Below are 21018 nucleotides of genomic sequence, written 5' to 3'. Positions count from 1 at the left end.
TCTCTCTCTACTGTAGCTTTTTCCTCCATTGTTGAGCTGGAAAACCCTAGAATTTAGGCGTCATCTCCGTTTTTCGTCCTCATTCTTCACAATTATCATATTATTCCAATTAGTTCGTTTGCTCAGGTACGTAATTGGCGGTTTTCGTCCCTAAATTTCGAATTCGTTCCAACATTACTCTGTTTGTTCTTGTTTCGTTTCTATAATTTGAATTTCCTCTTCCTTTTGTTTGTTATTTTCAATTTAATTTTGTGTTTCCTCAAACTTCGGTACGTTTTTGTTGTATTTCCAGGTTTTGCTGCTCATTCTTCACAATTATCATATTATTCCAATTATTTCCTTTGTTCAGGTACGTAATTGCTGTTTTTCGTCCTTATGTTTCGCCTTCGTTCTTATCTTACTCTTTTTGTTCTTCTTTTCGTTTATATGCTTTGAATTTCATCTTGATTTATTTGTTATTTTCAGTTTACTTTTGTGCTTCCTTAAAATTCGGTACGTTTTTGTTTGATTTCCAGATTTTCCTGCTCAAATCTCTGCGTATTCAATCCTCATTGCGATGTCTGGTATGTTATTCTTCTTAATTTTGTACTTTCAGCGTATTCTGAAATCTCTGTGTATTGTCTCTTTATTTTGTGCTTTCAGCTTTCAATCACATGTTCGTTATACTTTTGGTAAATATTTTTTGTTCATTGACGTTCTTATTTTGCTCAATATGTGATATTGTCTTCTACAACTGGTGATATTGTTTATGTTGATCTGTACCATTGTACAACTGGTGATATTGTTTTCAACTTCATGTGTGATATTTGTTCCAGAGTACGTGATATTGTTTTCCTGGATATGTGATATTGTTCAGGCACTTGTGTGATATTGTTCCTGCAACATTCCTTGTGATATCGTTTTCCATCTCATGTGTGATATTTTTCCCAAACAACGTGATAATGTTTTCCTGGATATGTGATATTGTTCAGCCACTTGTGTGATTTTGATTTCGTCCATATCTTTAAGACTTTTTCTTGTTATTTTACATTTTACATTTTACTTTTCTTGCCAGATCCTACAAGTAATGTCACTTCTTCTTCCTGTAATGATCTTCATGTCTCTGCCATTACCTCTAAAGATAGTACTGATATTGTTGAGTCTTCACTTACTTCTACTGTTCTGATTGAACCACCGATGCATCTAGTTCTACTCCACATGTTGAACAAAGATTCTGCTCCTTCTCGTGTGCATCAACTACTTTTGGACTCCACACCTGGTGGTAGTGAATTGTGGACAAGGAATGTTGCACCGAGTTTAAACCTTATATTGGCCGGTTGTTTGGGACGTTGGCGAAGCTATTAGTTTTTATGATGTGTATGCGAAAGCATGTGGTTTTGAACCTAGGAAGTCTTCTCAAAAAGGTCATTTTTCTCGTGATGTGAATTATAAATTTGTTGTTTGCAACCGTGAAGGTTTTAGAGATCGTAAGAGGAAGGCTACTGTTTTAGATATTGGAAAGGAGCAGGCAACTCCCAGGCCTTTTGATATCAGGAACACTAAACTAACTAGGATTGGTTGTACTGCTATGATTGAGTTTCGCTGTAATGGGGATGGTTATGTTGTTTTTCAGTTTCGTGAGTGGCATAATCACCGTCTTTGTTCACTTAGAAATCAACAGTTTCAAAAAAAACACAGGCACCTCCATCTTTACCATAAAAAGACAATTATTGATCATTCAAGGGTTAATCAAGGGCCAACAAGGGCATTTAGAAATGTCAAGGAATATGTAGATGGCTATGAGAATGTTGGAGCTCAACTGGTTGATTTTAAGAATTTTGGAAGGGATATCAAATGTTTCATAGGAGACCGGGATGCTCAACTGTTTGTTAAATATTTTGACGATAAACGTGATACCAGTGAAGGTTTTTACTTTGCTTATGAGGTGGATTCTGGTAAATGCTTGGTTCGCGCGTTTTGGTGTGATGCAGAGTCTCGTAGAAACTATGCTTTGTTTGGTGATTACATCACCTACGATCCAACTTACAGTACGAATAAGTATTGTATGCTTTTCACTCCTTTTACTGGCGTAGACCACCACAAAAGGTCAGTTACTTTTGCTTCTGCCTTGCTATTCCATGAGGATGAAGATTCGTTCACGTGGGTCTTTCAAAAGTTCTTTGATGCTATGGGACAGCGAGAGCCACACTGTATAATAACTGATCAGTGTGCTGGAATAAAGCTGGGTTTGCGTGCTGTCTTCAAACATGCTAAGCGCAGATATTGCATGTGGCATATCATGCAAAAGCTTACTGATAAGGTTGGGCCTATAATATCGAAAGAGACTGATTTTGTCAGCCGTTTGAATGCTATTGTTTGGGATGCTGAGCTAGAACCTCTTGAATTTGAAGAAAAGTGGTGTCAGTTGGTCAATGAGCATAATCTTGAAGGTAATTCCTGGTTGTCAACCATGTTTAGAAAAAGGAGAAAATGGATCCCAGCTTATTTTCGTGATGTTCCTATGGGTTGTCTCTTACGAACAACTCAACGTTCTGAGAGTCAGAATAATTTTTTCAAACGTTTTGAAAATGCACATGGTACACTTGTTGAATTCTTGATGCGGTTTCAAAGCGCCATTGATGTACAGCGCCATACTCAAAAACAACTTGATAGAGACGATGATTGTACTCTTCCACAATTAGCGACTTCTCTTAAGTTGGAAGCTCATGCTTCCAAGGTTTATACAAATGCTGCTTTTGCAGATTTTCAAGTAGAAGCTTCCGCTTCTATTTGTTCCCTTAGTGTTGGTGGCTTCACACCACCTGCAAACGGTGTAGAATTAATTGGTATTGCTGATGCCAGAACGCAGAAGACCTACCAAGTTGTCTACAATTCTCTCACGAATGACGCTGAATGTTCTTGCAAGTTGTTCAACAGGAAGGGTATTATTTGTAGACACATTATCTGGGTTTACTCTGGAAAACAAGTACACACTTTGCCCGATAAATACCTTCTTATGCGGTGGACCAAGAATGCTCATAAGATCCCTCTTTATGGTCCACATGGTGAGTTAATTGAGGATTTTGATGCCACTGATTTACGAAAGATGGAAATGTGCAAGTTATGGTCGGAGTTCTACGCGACCATCAGTGTGCTCAAGAATGTGCCTACGAAGGACATCACTGATCTTGTTGACATACTTAAACAATTCAGGGTGAAACTCAATCCGCAATCAGAGTCAATGACGAAAGAGCAGGAGTTGGAGATGCTTCTTGGGTGCAGTTCCTCAACTGAGGTGAGGATTCTACCACCTCGTCAGGCAAAGAACAAGGGTAACGGCAAGAGAATGATCTCCAAAAAGCAACAATGCATAGCTAAAGCGGAGAAGCCTAAAAGGCTTTGTCGTAATTGCAAACAAATGGCTCACCATGATAAACGTAACTGTCCTAATGCTTTTGTACCTGATGCCGACAATAAGGTATGTTCACACCATGAAAAGTCTATTTCTGAAACTTTTTATATATGCTGTATGGTCACGAGTCAGAAACAATATCACAAGTTATTCTAAATAATATCACATCCTATACTAAACAGTATCACTATTTGACGATACCAGAATGTGATATTAGTTGAGGATAATAGAATGTGTCGACACATCTGTCTCAACTTTCTTTTATATTTTCCTGGTAATTTTAGAAACAATACCACACTTTATTAGAAACAATATCACACCTTATTATATATAATATCACACTTTTTAGTACACAAAGATCACCGCTTGAGAGGATAACAGAATGTGATATTGTTTGTAATTGTTCTCAGATAGAAACAATATCACACTTCATTTGAAATAATATCACTCCTTATATAAAATAATATCACTGTTTCACCTTTTTGTATTTTCAGGGTAGTTCAGATGAGGATGATGCTGATGATGGTTGATCGGTCGAAGGAGTTTTTGTTGATGGCGCTCGTTAATTATAGCAGCAGCAAATAGACGACATTCTTTATGACTAGTATATTACTATAGACCACAACATTCATTAAAGTATAGATTATACTTTATTTTATATAGAAAGTACTCGTACTCGGATAATATTTGATTATTTTATTTGTCTCAGTTGTCTTGTTTTTGTATTTTGTGATACTGAGAAACAATATCACACCTTACATTTATATATTTCACATCTTACTGTAAACAGTATCACTACATCAGGACTACTATATATGCCTTTTGCTTTAAGATTTTCACATCTTGTGTTTTGTGTGTTGTCAAAATATGGCAGTTCATAATATGCTTCTGCAGTTTTCTAACCCAATATCAACTTGTGTACACAACAATATCACAACATTGTGAAAACAATATCAACGTAAGATTTAAACTTTCATATTCATATTGTGATATTGTTTAGTACTCTGTGTGATATTGTTTACCAAACTGTGTGATACTGAGAAGCAATATCAACCTGTGTACACAACAATATCACAACATTCTAAAAACAATATCAACGTGAGATTTAACATTCCATATCCATAGTGATATTTTAAAGTAAACAGTGTGGTATTGTTTTAGCCCTGTGTGGTATTGAGAAGCAATATCACAGCAACTATTACAAAATATCACACCAAACGTGAAATAATATCACACTTTAGCAACAGTTAGATGACATCCAAAATAGCCATCACTACTTTACCATTATAAAAAGTTACCATTAAATTCCTTTTTGTACTACCATTACATACCCTTTAGTTTAATTAAAACTTCGTTCTAACAAATATGGTAGTCCTAATTCCTTCCTCTACCTCTACCGCGGTTCTTCGGATTTGCAACGGTCTTAATCCTACCACGTTTGTATGTTATTGCGGGCTCGTTCCTACGATCTTCACCATCTTTTCCGGAATCAGCTCCTCTGTAAAGCATATCCATACCAACAGTCAGTTATTATTTCTGGACACCTTTGTCCTAATTACTATCTATCTTTTTGTATATACAATTGTAAATTGTTTTTACCTTTTCCTAGGAGATTGCCGAAGAATTGGCAATTCTGTGTTAATAATCGGTTTCTTAGTACAATCCTCCTTTGTCAAGTTTCCTAACATCTTCTTTATTTGTCTCCTCCACAACAACATCAGCAATCTCTTTCGTTTGAACTTCTGCCATTGGTACTTCCACTTGATGCTTCCCTTTCGCCTTTTCGTTGTTCTTCCTCTGGTTCTTCAATGTCTTCCATATTTCATCCTTCCCATCTGAAAATTCTTTTACCTTTTCGATCAAAGGTGTTCTGTTCTCATTTATGTCAGCTAAAAGCAATGCTGCTGCCATTTCTAGCCAGTAGTATCGCCTATACACTTTTTGGTTCAGGTCGGCTTCAAACATTACACCCTCATATCGGATCATGTGCATCATTAAGAAGTTTCCAGACTCAGTATTGTTCATCTCTGTCTTTTGCCAAGGGAAGTTGATGTTGACAACATCAAACGTTATTATATCATCTGCTCTTTCCACGTTCTTCTTCGCTAAGTAGTCACTCATGTGCTCCGCCTACAATATTACGGTTAACCATTAGTGATAATTTCACAAACACAGAAATCCATTATTTCAATGTTAATATACACCAATACTCTAAAGAACTATCAATTAATCATACCACCAAATCTGCAACTTTGTGTATTTGTGTTTGCTCCCAATCGGCGTACTCTGTGTTGTCCAGCACTTCCACTGTCTCGGTTTTGAAATTTATACAAACACAGAAATAATGTTCTTTCCATACCATTGGAATAAAAACCAGATCTGCTTGCAGGTTACAGGGAACTGTGTTTCTTCTAATGAATTCGTCCCATTCTTCGAACATCTTTTCTTTGATCAATTCTCTGTCTCCAGCTCCTTCGGTTTTTATTTCCTGTTTTGAATATACATGTTACAAGTCCTATTTTTGTTTTAAACAGTGATTATATTTAACCAAACTAAATGGACAGCTTACCATGTGTCGAATCCCAAAAAACATCAAACTTGTTTCACATTTTTCTGTGTGCTCAATATGGTTCAGAATGAGGGACCAACATTCAATCACATTGCTACTGACGTGCTCATTTGGAAGCAACGACAGTATATCGTTTCTGACAAGATATTGATCATTACTGAATTTGGCAACCACCTCACTGCTCCAAACATTAACACAGACCAAATTAAAATAGTGCAGACAATATCACACTTCTCTAAAAACAATATCACATCCCTTGAGAAACAGTATCACAAAAAATAGCAGCTCTGATAAAATTAAAGTACCATCAAATGTAAACAGTGCAAACAATATCACACTACTCTGAAAACAATATCACACTCTTAAAGAAATAGTATCACAGAAACATACTCTAATGGGAAACTGTGGTCGTCCAATAGGCAGTAGTCAAGCACTTGTTTCCTCATGGTCAACATCTTTGCACACAGTGATTTGTTAGCCTTCATAAACCTTGAGACGACCTCCACGTTAGAATCTGCCACACCACAGTTGTATGTGCTCCCAAGGCCATCTGATTTCCCCCTCCTACTGCTTCCCACCACACTGGCAGAACCATCTTCTACCACACCTACAAAAATATTTATTTTTGTTATTTGAATATATAATGATTATATATAATGAAAATAAGTCAGTGTTGAAGAAAATAACCTGTTTTTCTTTGTACAGGAGTTTGAACATTCTATTTCCCACCTTTCCCTCTCTTTCTTTTGCTTGCTGCTTTTCTCTTTGCTAGTAATTTAGACAACAGTGTCCCTTTGATTGCATTAACGTTTGTAACCTTCCTCAGGACCTGACTCCTACATTTATTTAAATCGCTCAAGACAAGCGTTGCTGCAATCTCCCCCCTGTACATCTGCCTCTTCTTTTCATCATTCAGTTCACATTTAAAATCTTCACCCACAAAAAACATCATGTGGAACATCATGAATAATCCACAATCCAGGTTCAACTGTTTTGTTTGCCAATCAAAGGCGACATTTGTCAGCACATAGTCCTGTACTTTCGCCCCACTTGCATAACCTTTACTGTCGAGGTAGTGCCCGTAAACAGCTCCCTGTTTATGTTTATAATAAATAACTATCAAATTTCAATCTTTAGCTAACAAAAGCATTATATCCTTAGTTCTTATTTTAAAATATAGTACTTACAGTTAAATGAGCAAGGTGTACATGCTCCTCGTCCTCAAAATGATCATAATCTCGGTTGTCCAAGTAGAACATTTTTTCCCTCTTGGTGTCAATATAGACGCAAATGTAGTGGTCTTGATATAGCAAAGGTATGAACACCTATAGAAATATTTTATAGAAAATAACACTGTCATTCACAGACCATAGCATACAATATCACAAGTAATAAGTAACAATATCACAGAATATATAATACAATATCACAACTAAAATAGCTACCTGATTTAAGAAACAATATCAATACTTACTTCTGACAATATCAGATAATTAACTTAACAGTATCAGATAATTAACTTAACAGTACCACAACTAAAAGTACTTTTAAATTCTTACCATATCTGAATTTAAATTCAGTGGCTGTTGATATTGATTTGACTACATATCCCATGTCCTCCATACGTCTTCCTTCAGTCTTGTCAGTTCATCAACATCTTCTTCATCTACAAGTAAGAGTTTCTCCATACCACCCTGTTTGTTTATAACAGAATTGATTAGTCATGTTGACACATTTTTACACGTAATTTAAAACACAAGGAACACATGAGTTTTATGTTTCCCATACCGAGTGGGCAAGGCCATAGAAAATCCTTGTCGGTCATTTCTTTGTCTTTTTGGCGCCATTTCAAACTGATTGAGCAATATTGCCCATGCCTCAATAACCACTGATTCTATTTTAGTGTCAGGCAACAAAGACTCAATATCGCTCTTTGGTATGTTATGGTAAATACCAAAGTCACAGACAATCTCTCTGTACCATTTTCCAAAAAAATTAGCATATTAGTTTTTAAATTATTTTTATGTAGTAGATTAATTAATGTCTTACATTGAAAAAATAAACTTACGTCTTCTTAATCGCATGATCTGTAAGGAAGCAATAATCCATGACTTCCTTCCGACGCTTCAAGACAGTCTCAAATAAATGGTCTGTCTCGAACATGAAATCGAGACAAGTGCAGCATCCCCCTCGGCAAACCACGATCCATGGTACACCCCAAATTATGAGGTACCATATCTGCCGATTCAGGTATTTTGTTCATGCTGTCTGCGTGCAACAAATAGTCATTGATGCTCCACGTTCTCTCTGTTTCCAACTGAACATTTGGAACAACCTCCTTCATATGAGACCCCATACTTTTATCATCATTCTTCTCCCCAGCCTCTTTTGCACGCGCTACATGCATGGGTTCTTAGTATTGAGGTCCTCAACAGTTGGTACATTGTTAACATTTTCCTCAACATCTTTTCCAATTCCCTCCTTAACATTTGTTACATTCTCAACATTTGTTGTATTCTCAACGTCTTTTGCAATTCCCTCCTCAACATTTGTTACGTTCTCAACATTTGCTGTATCCCCATCCCTTTTTCCAGCCTCCTCATTCATTTCCTGAACCTCTTTTTCAATGCCCTCATTTGGTTTATCTGTGTTAACCTCCTCAACAGTCTTGGTCTCTTCTAAACCAACATTGATTACACCTTCATCAAGCTGTGTCAACACATCTGTCTCCTCATTTATTTTTCCACACTCTTTTTCACCGCCTTCTTGATTAAGTGTATCACGATTCAACTCTTCATTGAATTCCGCTGCAACGGGACTTCCTACTCCTACACCAATACTGGATATAACATCATTCAATTTTGAATTCATGTCATTATCCAGTCCATCATCTTGGTCTTCATCATCACCACTGTCCAAGTTAGTAACATCATTAATATCATCATCTTGTTGTTTGTCATCACATGCCAAGTCATCATCACTGTTCTGTAGATCTTTATCTGTACATCCACCGTATTTGTTGTTCAATTCCTTGTACTGCACTTTCAACATTTCAGTCCAAACATCAAATGATGGTATCCCTTCTTTTGCTTTCTTCATTTCATATGACCTCGCTATCAACATGTCCATCAAGTTATGATACCCAACATCTTTCATGAAAGGCAGCGTTTGAGTCTCCGTTGTACTCTTTTCAGGATTCTCAACCTCTTCTTCAGCAGCAGCATGTTCTTTAGGATCAACATCTTCCGCACCATCTACCTTCGCACCAGATTGTGTAGATGTAGTTGCTTCACCCATTGAACTTTTTGCTTTCATAGTGATCAGTTTTCTCATGTTACGTACATACCTACCTATGAACAATTCATTGTCCCTCTTCATACGTAGATAAATTTCATGAGCACGCTGCCAAATTACAAAATAAATATATTAAACACTAAAATAGACTCTTTGATAATAAGAAGATATGACACAATAATAAGGTTATTTAATATCAACTTTCATAACAATATCACAGCCTATTACAAATAATATCACACTAGTGCAAAAACAATATCATAACAATTTTTAAATCAATATCACAACAATTTGTTATTCAATATCATTTGCTTTTCTAAACTATATCACAATTATCAATTAACAATATCACAATATCATACAATATATCAAACAATATCATATCTAAAATAATTATCAGATAGCAAATGCTTTTATTCAATATCAATATCATAATAATATCACAACAGACTCAAAACAATATCACACTAGTTCAAAAACAATATCACAATAATATTTTAATATCATAGCTAAAATAATTATCAGTTAGGAATTTATTTCATTAGTGCTTACATCCATTGCCCTTGCTCTGATTTGTTCATCAGTTTCAACACCACTAGGCAACTTCACCATCATATACCCCTCTTTTGTTTCCACTTCAGCTTCATGATCAGACGTCTGAGTCAGTAATATCTCTGGAGCTGCTGAAGAATATGGTGTTTTTTAGGAACTTCTTGTTCTTGTGGATGGGGTCTTGAATCTTTGATATTGGAGCATTCCCCAAAGATCCTGTTTTTTTCTCATCATCCACTCTCTTTGACAATTTTTTATCGTCCCAATGTTGGATGAGTGGTAAAGTGTGTGCCAAAACATCGCCCTTGAAATCGAACCTATGCATATATGCTAGCATAAGAACTATTACGCATCCACTGACATTTAACTTTCCCCCTTCTTTGAACACCCTAACACTTCTAACCATTTCCTCAAATACATATTCACACCAATCAAATTGGCTTATCCTTGTCACATGCTCAACAGCCTTTACCAGTTTCAAGTCCAGAGATTTATTTGAAGACGGTGCTAGGAAAATAGACATGTTTGTAAATTACAAACATTCTTTTAAATTCATCTCCAACATCATTACATTCCATCAGTCTTTCATGAACATCCTTGACCATAATTGGAGCCGAAGTACTCTCCAATCCAAACTTCGCCCTCCATGCATTTTTCAGCTTTGTGTCTGTCACAGCAGTGGTGTTTCCCATGTGAGCAACGTCCACTTTCCGACCTTGTCGAGGAAGTTGAAATATGTCATGCACATCGTCTTTCGTCCACAGAAAATCAAATTTTTTGGTTTTGAACATGTTGCTTGTGTGATCAAATGCCTTCAACACCAACTTTACAATTCCATGTGGAATTTTTGTTAGTTTCAACTCTAACAATCCACCAAAGCCAACATCAGACACAGCCTTCTTTTGTTCGTCATTTAAGTTGGCAATCAACTCAACCAATTTGAGTGGCCTACATTTAGTTTGAAATGGTTGCACCTTCTTCTTTTTGATCTCAGGCTGCTCTACCTCTGCATCCTGTACCACAAATTCGGCATCTTTGTTTCTATCAGTCTTTGATTTCTTTGTTAATGGTTGGCCCTTTTCCTGGTGATGGGAGGATGCTCTTCAACTTCATCCTGTAACACCATTTCGTCAGCTTTACTTTTATTTCCATTAGCATCCTTTGACCTCTTGGTTGGTTGTTGTTCAACCTCATCATTTTTTTATCTCCTCTTTCTCGTGTATGTTTTTTCAGGTTGTTTTGAAGCTGTCAAGTCCATTCTGCTGAATCAATATCACACTTCATTAGACATAATTTCACACCTTATTCAAAACAACATCACTATTGTATGTCACTGGTAATAAGTATTTTCAAAGGAGTATACAGTTTCGTATTTCTGTAAACACTATCAATAATAGAACTCAACAAAATTCATGAAGATTCAGTACCACTAATATTCAGATTCAATATCAGACCATACAAATAACAGTATTACAAGTTTGTCTTTCTCATTGCCAACACATATATCAACGTTACTCATTGTACTGAACAGAAACTTTCAATTCATGGAGCTCATTGTCAAACAAATTCAATTCAGTGATATGAATCTGTACTTGTTCACATTTAACCAAACGTTTAACCCTAATTTTCGCGATTCAAACAATTTGCAAGCGTTATTTTGACAAATACACAATTTTGAACTTTCAATTTCACAATCGAATAGTGTTCAAACGAACAATTAAACGGTTTAATATATTAAACAGTTTTTAACCAGTTTTAACCCTAATTTTCACAAATAAACAATGTTGAACTTTGAATATCACAATCGAACAGTGTTTAAACATAAATTTCTTCATTGAATAGGTTAAAACCTACTCTTAATTGATTAAAACAATACGAAATACTAATTTTGCACTTCGAACAATGTCGAACCCTAATTTTCGCAGTCGCACAATATTCAACGCGAATTTAAGAGATTTAAAGAGGAAAATATGTAATTTCAACTGTAACAGAAAAACATTCAATAAACAACTTCGAAGTTGTACAATTATATGAAAATTATTGGAAATTAACGAAGTTTATCAATAATTTTGATACTTAAACTAAGAAATACTCGATTTTAACAATGATGTCACTAAAATTCAAATCCTCGAGAGAATTAACACAGAAATTGTACCTGATTTCCAGTCAAAATGCAATTGAATTGAACAATGATTAGTATTTCTTCGTAAATTGTTGTTGATTCGCTGTAATAATCTGGAGTTTTTGTGGTTTTCTGAGTTTTTAGAGAGAGAAAGTGAGAAGTCGAAAAAACTGTCGCGCGGTTATGAATTTCGAAAGGCGTGCGTGTTTGTTTTTGTTAGCTTTTTTTTAAAGTGATATTGTTTAGTTTATTGCGCGATATTGTATCCGTTACTCAATCCTCAAATATTTAGGGGTTCTCACCGGATCCCGACTCTATATATATATATATAGATATATATATATATATATATATATATATAGAGAGAGAGGGAGAGAGAGTTAAGATCAAGTAAGTCCCCCTTTAAGTGTGAGTCCATGAGTCCTCTTGAGGACCATTGGATGAGAGAGATGGAGGGCTGAGATTAGAAGCAAAAAAGAGCGGATTAATGCACTAATTTAGTCACTCTCTCTCTCTACCTCACTAATTAATCACTAATCCACCTTAATTCACTATATATCATTTTTCTCTCATTTATTTCTCTCTCATCTCACATAATATCTTCACTTTCTCCCTCAAAAATCCAATAAAATCAAAAATCCAAATAAATAAAACATCTTAATCTCCCTCACTCACCACACCCACCCGCCACCACCATTATCACGGCGCACCACCCACGGCCACCATACAAACCTCACTCACTCACCACCAACCACCACACTCCTCTCTCTTCTTCCCCCTTGCCACACCGACCACCAGCCGGCCACCCACCTCCACCTTTTTTTTCCAGATCTACCACATACCCGCCATATTATGCCGACCACAAAACCACCAACCACATTTCTTGGGTCCTCCAACACCGCCATCATCAACCACCAACAACAACATCCTCGACAGTAACACCAAAAACGCCAGATCGGAATGGGTTTCGTGAGGCGCGTGTAGTTGTTGTTGCTGGTTGTTGCTTGTGGTAGTGGTGGCTGCGGTGGTTGGGTCTCGTCCTTTGCCAAGGTTGCGGTGGTTGTTTTATAAGGCTACCGCCACCCTCCTCCTCTGACGGCACCGACAACAACAAACCCCGCTACCGCCACCTTCTCCTCTCCTCCACCCACCACCTTCACCTACTGCCGCCTCTCACCACCTTCCATATTTTTATTTATTTGTCCCCATCACCCCCAGTTCGTTTTTGTAAGATCTAGTTTTTTTTAAAAAAAAAATTTAATGGTGGTAAAGTTAGGTAATTATTAAATCCACCTTGTTCCTTTCACGTGATAATTTGTAGTTTTTTTTTATTTTTTATTTAGATCTCCTTTTTTTGAAGGATTTTGAGATATTGGTGGGATTGTGTTGATTTAATTTTCTATTTTTTTTAATTTTTGTTTTGAGATCTCCTTTAATTGTTAAATAAATGTGTGATATTTTACAAAGGGTTTTTTTTTCATATTTAGTATTTCTAATATCGTCTTATTTTATATTTTTTAAAATCTCGTCTTTTTTATATTAAAGTTATACTTTTCTCTATTAAAATTACACTTTTATTTGTTAAAGTTACATTATTAAAGTTACATTTTTCTCTATTAAAGTTACAGTTATTTTTATCGTCTTGTTATTTTTTTGTTCTCATTTTATCATCTTGTTATTTTTTTTAGACCTATATCTATTAAAATTACAATTATCTTTATTAAAGTTACATTTTTTTCTATTAAAGTTACACTTATTTCTTTTAAAATTACACATTTCTCTATTAAAATTACACTTATCTCTATTAAAGTTAAAGTTACCCTTATTTCTATTAAAATTACATTTTTCTCTATTAAAATTACACATTTCTCTATTAAAATTACATTTATCCCTTTTAAAGTTAAAGTTACAGCTATCTCTATTAAAGTTACATTTTTCTCTACTAAAGTTACACTTATCTCTATTAAAGTTACACTCTCAAGGACTACAGTTATACTCTCAATGGACTCATGTTACATGTTTAATATGGACTAAAGTTATAGTCCCAATGGACTAAAGTTACACTCTCAATGGACTGAAATTACACTTTAATGGACTAAAGTTACACTTTTAATATGGACTAAAGATACACTCTCAATGGATTAAAATTACACTTTAATGGACTAAAATTACACTTTAATGGACTAAAATTACACTTTTAAAAGACTGAAATTACACTTATAAGTCACTCAATTTACAATGAGTTGTGTTAAAATTTGAAAAATTCAAAGTAATATTTGTCAAATTTTGTCGTAAACTTGCTTCAAAATTTCAAATTTATCATAAAACGCAAAATTTGTCGTAAACTTGCTTCAAAATTTGAAATTTCAAAATAATATCCGTCAAAACCGCATTTTTTTGTTAAAGTTACAGATTTTTTTGTTAAAATTAAACTTGTAAAACAGTAAAAGTTTAAAGCATAAGAATATTAAAGATAGTGTTAATTGTGTATAATAATCAATTAGTGAATGTATAATTAAAGCTAGAGAGAGAAAGTGGATTAATTAGTGTATATGAAATTAATTAGTGTTAAATTGTTTTTTTGCTTTCAATCTCAACCATCTATAGTGGAAGATCTAAGGGATGTGGTGAGGACTTAGGGACTCAAATACTTAGGTGGACTTATAAGAACTTGACTATATATATATATATATATATATATATATATATATATATATATATATATAGTGTAAAGTTCTTATAAGTCATTTACATCTATTGAGTCCCTTAGTCCTATTATGAGCCTTTGGATGGAAGGGATGGAGTGAGGAGATTGCATCTCAATGGAGGGCTAGAAATGAATCTAGCTAATCTACCTCCCTAATCATTCCTAATCCCCTCCTCATTTTAATCCCCTCTCTTTACCCACCCCCTCATCCATCACTAATCATTCACTTTCATTCCTCTCATTCTCTCTCAATAATAAACCAAAACAAAACAAAACCAAAAACCTAAAAACCAAAAAACCAAAAAAAAAAAAGACTGCAACATTCATTCATACGGCCGGCAACAACCATCGACAACAACTTCACCACTCACGGCCCCCGACCACCACGGACCACCAACCGCAACAAAAATAGCCTGAAAACCGACCATCACTAACCCCTCCATTACCTCCTTCATTCGTCTCCCACCATAGCCTGAAAACCCCACCATCACCTCCTTCATTCGTCTCCCACCATTCGAACACCACCACTAACCCCTCCATTCGAACAGCGCCACTCACCACCAACCCCACCATACCTTATCAGATTTCCGACCACCATAACGAAAACACTGCCCCACCGCACCAACTCGACCACAACAACAAAAACGAGATCTTGACCACCCTCGACCTCCTTTTCCAGCCCGGCCGCACCACCTCGCCGACAACCAACAACACTATCCCTTCCTCAAACAACCTGCCAATATTAAAAAAAAAATAAGGGGGCTGGCGGTGGTGGCCGGTGGCTTGGGAAGAGGTGTGATGGTTGTGGTTATTTCAATTGGTTATTTCAGATTGGTTATTCGACCACAACCAACAACACTCTCCCTTCCGAATTTTTTTTATTCAATTGGTTATTTCAGATTTTGATTTTATTTTTATATTTCGGTTTTTTTTTTTCAGATTTGAGTTGTTATTTTCCGATTTTCTCTAATCTCGTCCTTGTTTCAAATATGTTTAGTTTATAATTTTTCAAATCTCCTCTTGTAAAAAAACGTCTTTTTATATCTATTTGGTTTTTTTTTTTCAGATTTGTTGGTTTTTTTTATATCTAGGTATTTTTTTATATCTATTTACTTGTGAATTTTTAATCTCGCCTTGTTAATATTCCGTTTTGTGAACGGTTGTATTTAAGATTTCGGTTGGTTTTTTCATTTATTTCATCTACTTTTTATTTCGGTTTTTTATTATTTTAGATCTAGTATTCTTGGTTTTCATTTTGGTTTTTATTATTTTAATGTTGTGGGTGTTATACTATATTTTAGATTTGGTATTTTGGTTTTTATTTCGATGTTTTGGGTTTTATATTCACATTAGTTACACTTTTTTTTTTGTTAAAATTACACTTATCGTCATTAAAGTTACACTTTTTAGTATTAAAGTTACAATTACACTTTTTCCTATTAAAGTTACAATTACACTTTTTTTTGTTTAAATTACACTTTTTTTGGTTAAAATTACACTTTTTTTGGTTAAAATTACCCTTATTTCTGTTATAATTAAACTTTTTCTTGTTGGAATTACACTTTTTCTTGTCACAATTACACTTTTTCTTCTTACAATTACACTTTTTTTTGTTACAATTACACTTTTTATGTTAAAATTACACTCAATTCTGTTACAATTACACTTTTTCCTGTTGGAATTACACTTTTTCTTGTTACAATTACACTTTTTCCTGTTAAAATTACACTTTTTCTTGTTGGAATTACACTTTTTCTTGTCACAATTACACTTTTTCTTCTTACAATTACACTTTTTTTTGTTACAATTACATTTTTTATGTTAAAATTACACTCAATTCTCATTCAGTTTACACTTTTTCTGTTGGAATTACACTTTTTCTTGTTACAATTACACTTTTTCTGTCACAATTACACTTTTTCTTCTTACAATTACACTTTTTTTGTTACAATTACACTTTTTATGTTAAAATTACACTCAATTCTGTTACAATTACACTTTTTCCTGTTAAAATTACACTTTTTCTTGTTGGAATTACATTTTTTCCTTTAAAATTACACCTTTCTACTTTAAAATTACACTTTTGTCGGTTAAAATTACACTTTTTCCTGTTAAAATTACACTTATCTCTATTAATGACTAAAGTTACACTCTTGGACTAAAGTTAGACAGACTAATTTGGACTATTTGGACAATTTGGGCTAACTAATTTGGACAATATGGACTAACTAATTTGGACTAAAATTATACAATTTTGGACTAAAATTATACAATTATACACTATTTACGACTAAATTTAGAGTAAAATTACACAATTAGAACTAAAGTTACACAATTCATTTATTTTGAGTCATTTAGATTGTGCAATTCCAATCATTGTCCACTAAAGTGTAACTTAGTAAATTGATAGTGTGTGTATCTTTTATCATTTTATGAGTGTAATTTTAGTCCACAAAAGTGTAATTTTAGTCCAAAAAAGTGTAATTTTAGTCTACAAATGTGTAACTTTAATCTACAAATGTATAAATTTAGTCTACAAAAGTGTAATTTTAGTCCACGGAAGTGTAATTTTAGTCCATAAAAGTGTAATTTTAATCCAAATGTATAACTATAGTCCAAATTTGTGTATCTTTAGTCCAAATTGTGTAATTTTAGTCCAAATTGTTTAATTTTAGTCCAGATTTCTGTAACTTTAGTCCAAATTGTTCTAACTTTAGTCCAAAAGCGTAACTTTAGTCATTGAGAAGATAACCTTAGTAGAGATAAATGTAACTTTAATGAAGACAAGTGTAATTTTAAAGGAAAAAAGTGTAATTTTAACCCGAAAAAAAGTGTAATTTTAACAGAAAAAAGTGTAATTTTAACGGAAAAAAGTGTACTTTTAACAAGGAAAAAACTGTGATTTTAACCAAAAAAAAGTGTAATTTTAACGGAAAAAAGTGTAATTTTAACGGAAAAAAGTGTAATTTTAACCGATAAAGTAATTTTAATAGATCCTAAATCACACAATACCAAAAGAAAATTTTAAATACGAAATTTGACAAATATATATAACAAGACGGATATTAACAAAGTGATATCAACAAGAAAAAAGTAAAAAATGAGATTTCATAACTAATAGATTTAGTACTATAATTTTAACCGGGAAAAAAAGTGTAATTTTAACACAAAAAAGTGTAATTTTAACGGAAAAAAGTGTATTTTTAACAAGGAAAAAACTGTGATTTTAACCCAAAAAAATTGTAATTTTAACGGAAAAAAGTGTAATTTTAACGAAAAAAAGTGTAATTTTAACCGATAAAGTAATTTTAATAGATCCTAAATCACACAATACCAAAAGAAAATTTTAAATACGAAATTTGGCAAATATATATAACAAGACGAATATTAACAAAGTGATATCAACAAGAAAAGGTAAAAAATGAGATTTCATAACTAATAGATTTAGTACTAAAATCAAACTATAATTTGTAAGAATGTCAATAACCGGAAAAAAAAAAAAAAAAAGACCAAAACATCAAAATTGAAAAAAAAAACGGAAATGAAAAAAAAAAACGGGTCAATGAAAATTGATCTATTTTAGTAGATCTAAGATTAAAATAAAAAAAACTCACAAATTTGAAACAATATTATATAGCAAGACGATATAAGGAGAAAAAAAACAACAAAAAAATAAAAAGAACACTCAAACATCAAGTTAAAAAAAAAAAAAAAAATTAAAAAATGACGTCGGGGCGGCGGCGGCGGCGGTTGGTGACTGTGGTGGTTTCCGGTGGGCGGTGGTAGGTGGGTGGTGGTAGGTGGATGGTGAATGAGGAAAAGATGAGTAAATGATTTATTTGGATTTTTTGGGTTTTTTATTTGTTTGGTTTTTTGGGTTTTTTTTTTTTGGTTTTTTTGGAGAGAATATGGAGAAGTGAGATATAGAGAGAGAATAAGGAGATGTGATAATGAGTTGATGAATGAAAGATGGGGAGGATTAATGTAGTTAATGAGAAAATTAGAGGAAGATGGCAAAATTAGAGCATTAACCTTAATTTTTGGGTTCTCATCTTAGCCCTCCATTTCCAAGATCCAATGGCCCATAATGGGACTTATGGACTCAAATGTAAGAGGAGGACTCATTTGATCTGATTACTATATATATATTAATATATATATATATATATATATATATATATATATATATATATATATATATATATATATATAGAAATAGGATCATATGAGTTTGGTTTTTTTGGTGAGTTACCCCTCGAATCAACCACTAATCTAATCTAAGATGGATGGCTGAGATTAAATCTTGTTTGACCTATAAATACCCACTTTTCTCTCAATCTCCCTCATTATTAGAAAAATCAATCTCTCTCTCTTCCTTCTGCCCCTAAATAATCTGAACAAAAAAAAAAAGAACGACGACGACATCGATCTTCATCTTCGAAGGAAAACCCAAAAATCAACGGATCGCTCATAAATTGCTAAACTTCATCGTCATCATCGTCATTCTAATTTGTCGTCCATCAACATGATTCCTCCGTTTTGTTTTTTTAATTTGATTTCGTTTTACTTAATTTAAGTTATTCATGCTCTTTCTTTTATATTATTTTGTCATTGGCGGACTATTTGGCGAGATTGCAATTGTGGAATATGTTTTTTTCTCAAATTTTTTGTATGTATAAGTTTGATTTTCGTTTTGATTTTTGTATTTGTTAATTTGTTGAAGCTAATACTTCATTATGTCAATTTCGAAAGTTAATTAAATACTCGACTATTATGATTGTAATACTTGAATATGAACATTAAAATACTTGAATATGAGTATAAAAATAACCACATATTATTTTGAGAGCAGGTATTCTCGTTTTTTTGGGTACATTATTATTCTCTCTCAAATAGTCGAGTTATTGTATTGTGTTAGTTCAATTATTTTAATGCATTAATTGGATTATTGTATTTCATTTTGCATAGTTACCCCATTCTACAAACTATGCTTCTACTTCTCTAGAATTTCCAGTTATTTCATAGTGTTTTTATGGTTATTTCATAACTTATAGGTGATTATTGTATTTCAATTGCATAGTTATTTTCAACTTACGCCCTTTTTTTGTTTTTATTTCTTATAGCGAGCTTTCGCTTTATGGTGGTTCAACCTTCATCAACAGACAAGACATGATTTTCGTCCGGAAGAAATATTGGCGGGAGAATGGTGAAAAAGGACACAATAGTTCAATTATAGTTATTGTAAAGTTCAATCACGGTTATTGTATAGCTCAATCACGGTTATTGTAATAGTTATTATAGTACGCAATAGTTCAAGCATGGTTATTGTAAAATTCAATCACGGTTATTGTAATAATTTAAGGCAATTAGTATGCGACTCTGATGTAATTACTCTATTTTTATGTTGTAAAAAAGTGTTGCTTCTGTCAAATTCAGATTCCAATTCATCTTCATTCTCTTTTGTTGCAAAGTAATTCAATCGTTTCATCGAAGAAAATCAATTATTCTTTTGAAAATGGCTAGGTATTCAATTAAACAAGATGAAACAAACAAAAGACAGAAAGTTGGCTATATTTGAGTTGCAGCTCAATACAATAACATGAGTTATACATTACAATAACTGAGTTTCTACATTAGAATAACAATCAATACCAGAGAACATTATTCTCAGTAAACAACTGAGTTAACTATACAATAACTACGTTTCTTTATTACAATAACTGAGTTTCTACATTAAAATAACTATACATAGCATAGAACATTATTCTCAGTAAACAAGTTATTTTATTACAGTAACGTAATTATTCTATCATACAACATCAATTATACATTACAATAACTGAGTTTCTACATTAGAATAACTATCAATACCAGAGAACATTATTCTCAGTAAACAACTGAGTTAACTATACAATAACTACGTTTCTTTATTACAATAACTGAGTTTCTACATTAAAATAACTATACATAGCAGAGAACATTATTCTCAGTAAACAAGTTATTTTATTATAGTAACGTAATTATTCTATCATACAACATCAGTTATTCTATTACACGACGTCAATTATTCTTCCATGGAGCATCAATTATCCCCTTTCAACGTCACTTCACCTGCAAATTACCAAAAATAATGAAATCTAATCAGAATTTATTGTAATCAACAAATTTTCTGCTGAATTCGTTCTTTACTAATGTTATTAATCATGAAATCGTAAAAAGACAGAAATCTGATGAGTATTTGTTATTCTCATCTTGTTTTTAAAGAAAATCGCGGAAAAAAAAAAAGAACACAAAAATCTGATTTGTATTTGTTTTTTTTGATTCTCCAATAGCTACGAAAATCACTAAAATTAGTCGATTATTAGCTACGAAATCGTAACATA

At 33.3% G+C, this 21018-nt stretch overlaps 1 protein-coding gene and 1 long non-coding RNA gene across 2 annotated transcripts; both read left to right on the top strand.

The window, feature by feature from the left end:
• Positions 1 to 241: 241 nt before the first annotated feature.
• Positions 242 to 1138, top strand: LOC141658844 (uncharacterized). Its single transcript, XR_012549471.1, has 3 exons — positions 242 to 349; positions 516 to 563; positions 1055 to 1138. It is a non-coding gene; the product is annotated as an uncharacterized LOC141658844 (long non-coding RNA).
• Positions 1139 to 1176: 38 nt separating this feature from the next.
• LOC141588341 (protein FAR1-RELATED SEQUENCE 5-like) lies at positions 1177 to 3273 on the top strand. The gene is made up of 3 exons (XM_074409788.1): positions 1177 to 1315; positions 1455 to 3142; positions 3193 to 3273. Exons 1-3 carry the CDS (start codon positions 1177 to 1179, stop codon positions 3271 to 3273), a joined length of 1908 nt encoding a protein of 635 aa, XP_074265889.1.
• Positions 3274 to 21018: the final 17745 nt, after the last annotated feature.

The sequence above is a fragment of the Silene latifolia genome, chromosome 6 (genome assembly GCF_048544455.1).
Source record: "Silene latifolia isolate original U9 population chromosome 6, ASM4854445v1, whole genome shotgun sequence".
Classification (NCBI taxonomy): domain Eukaryota; kingdom Viridiplantae; phylum Streptophyta; class Magnoliopsida; order Caryophyllales; family Caryophyllaceae; genus Silene; species Silene latifolia.
Note: the sequence above shows the minus strand (reverse complement) of the source record. Positions and strands in the feature narration are given on the sequence as shown.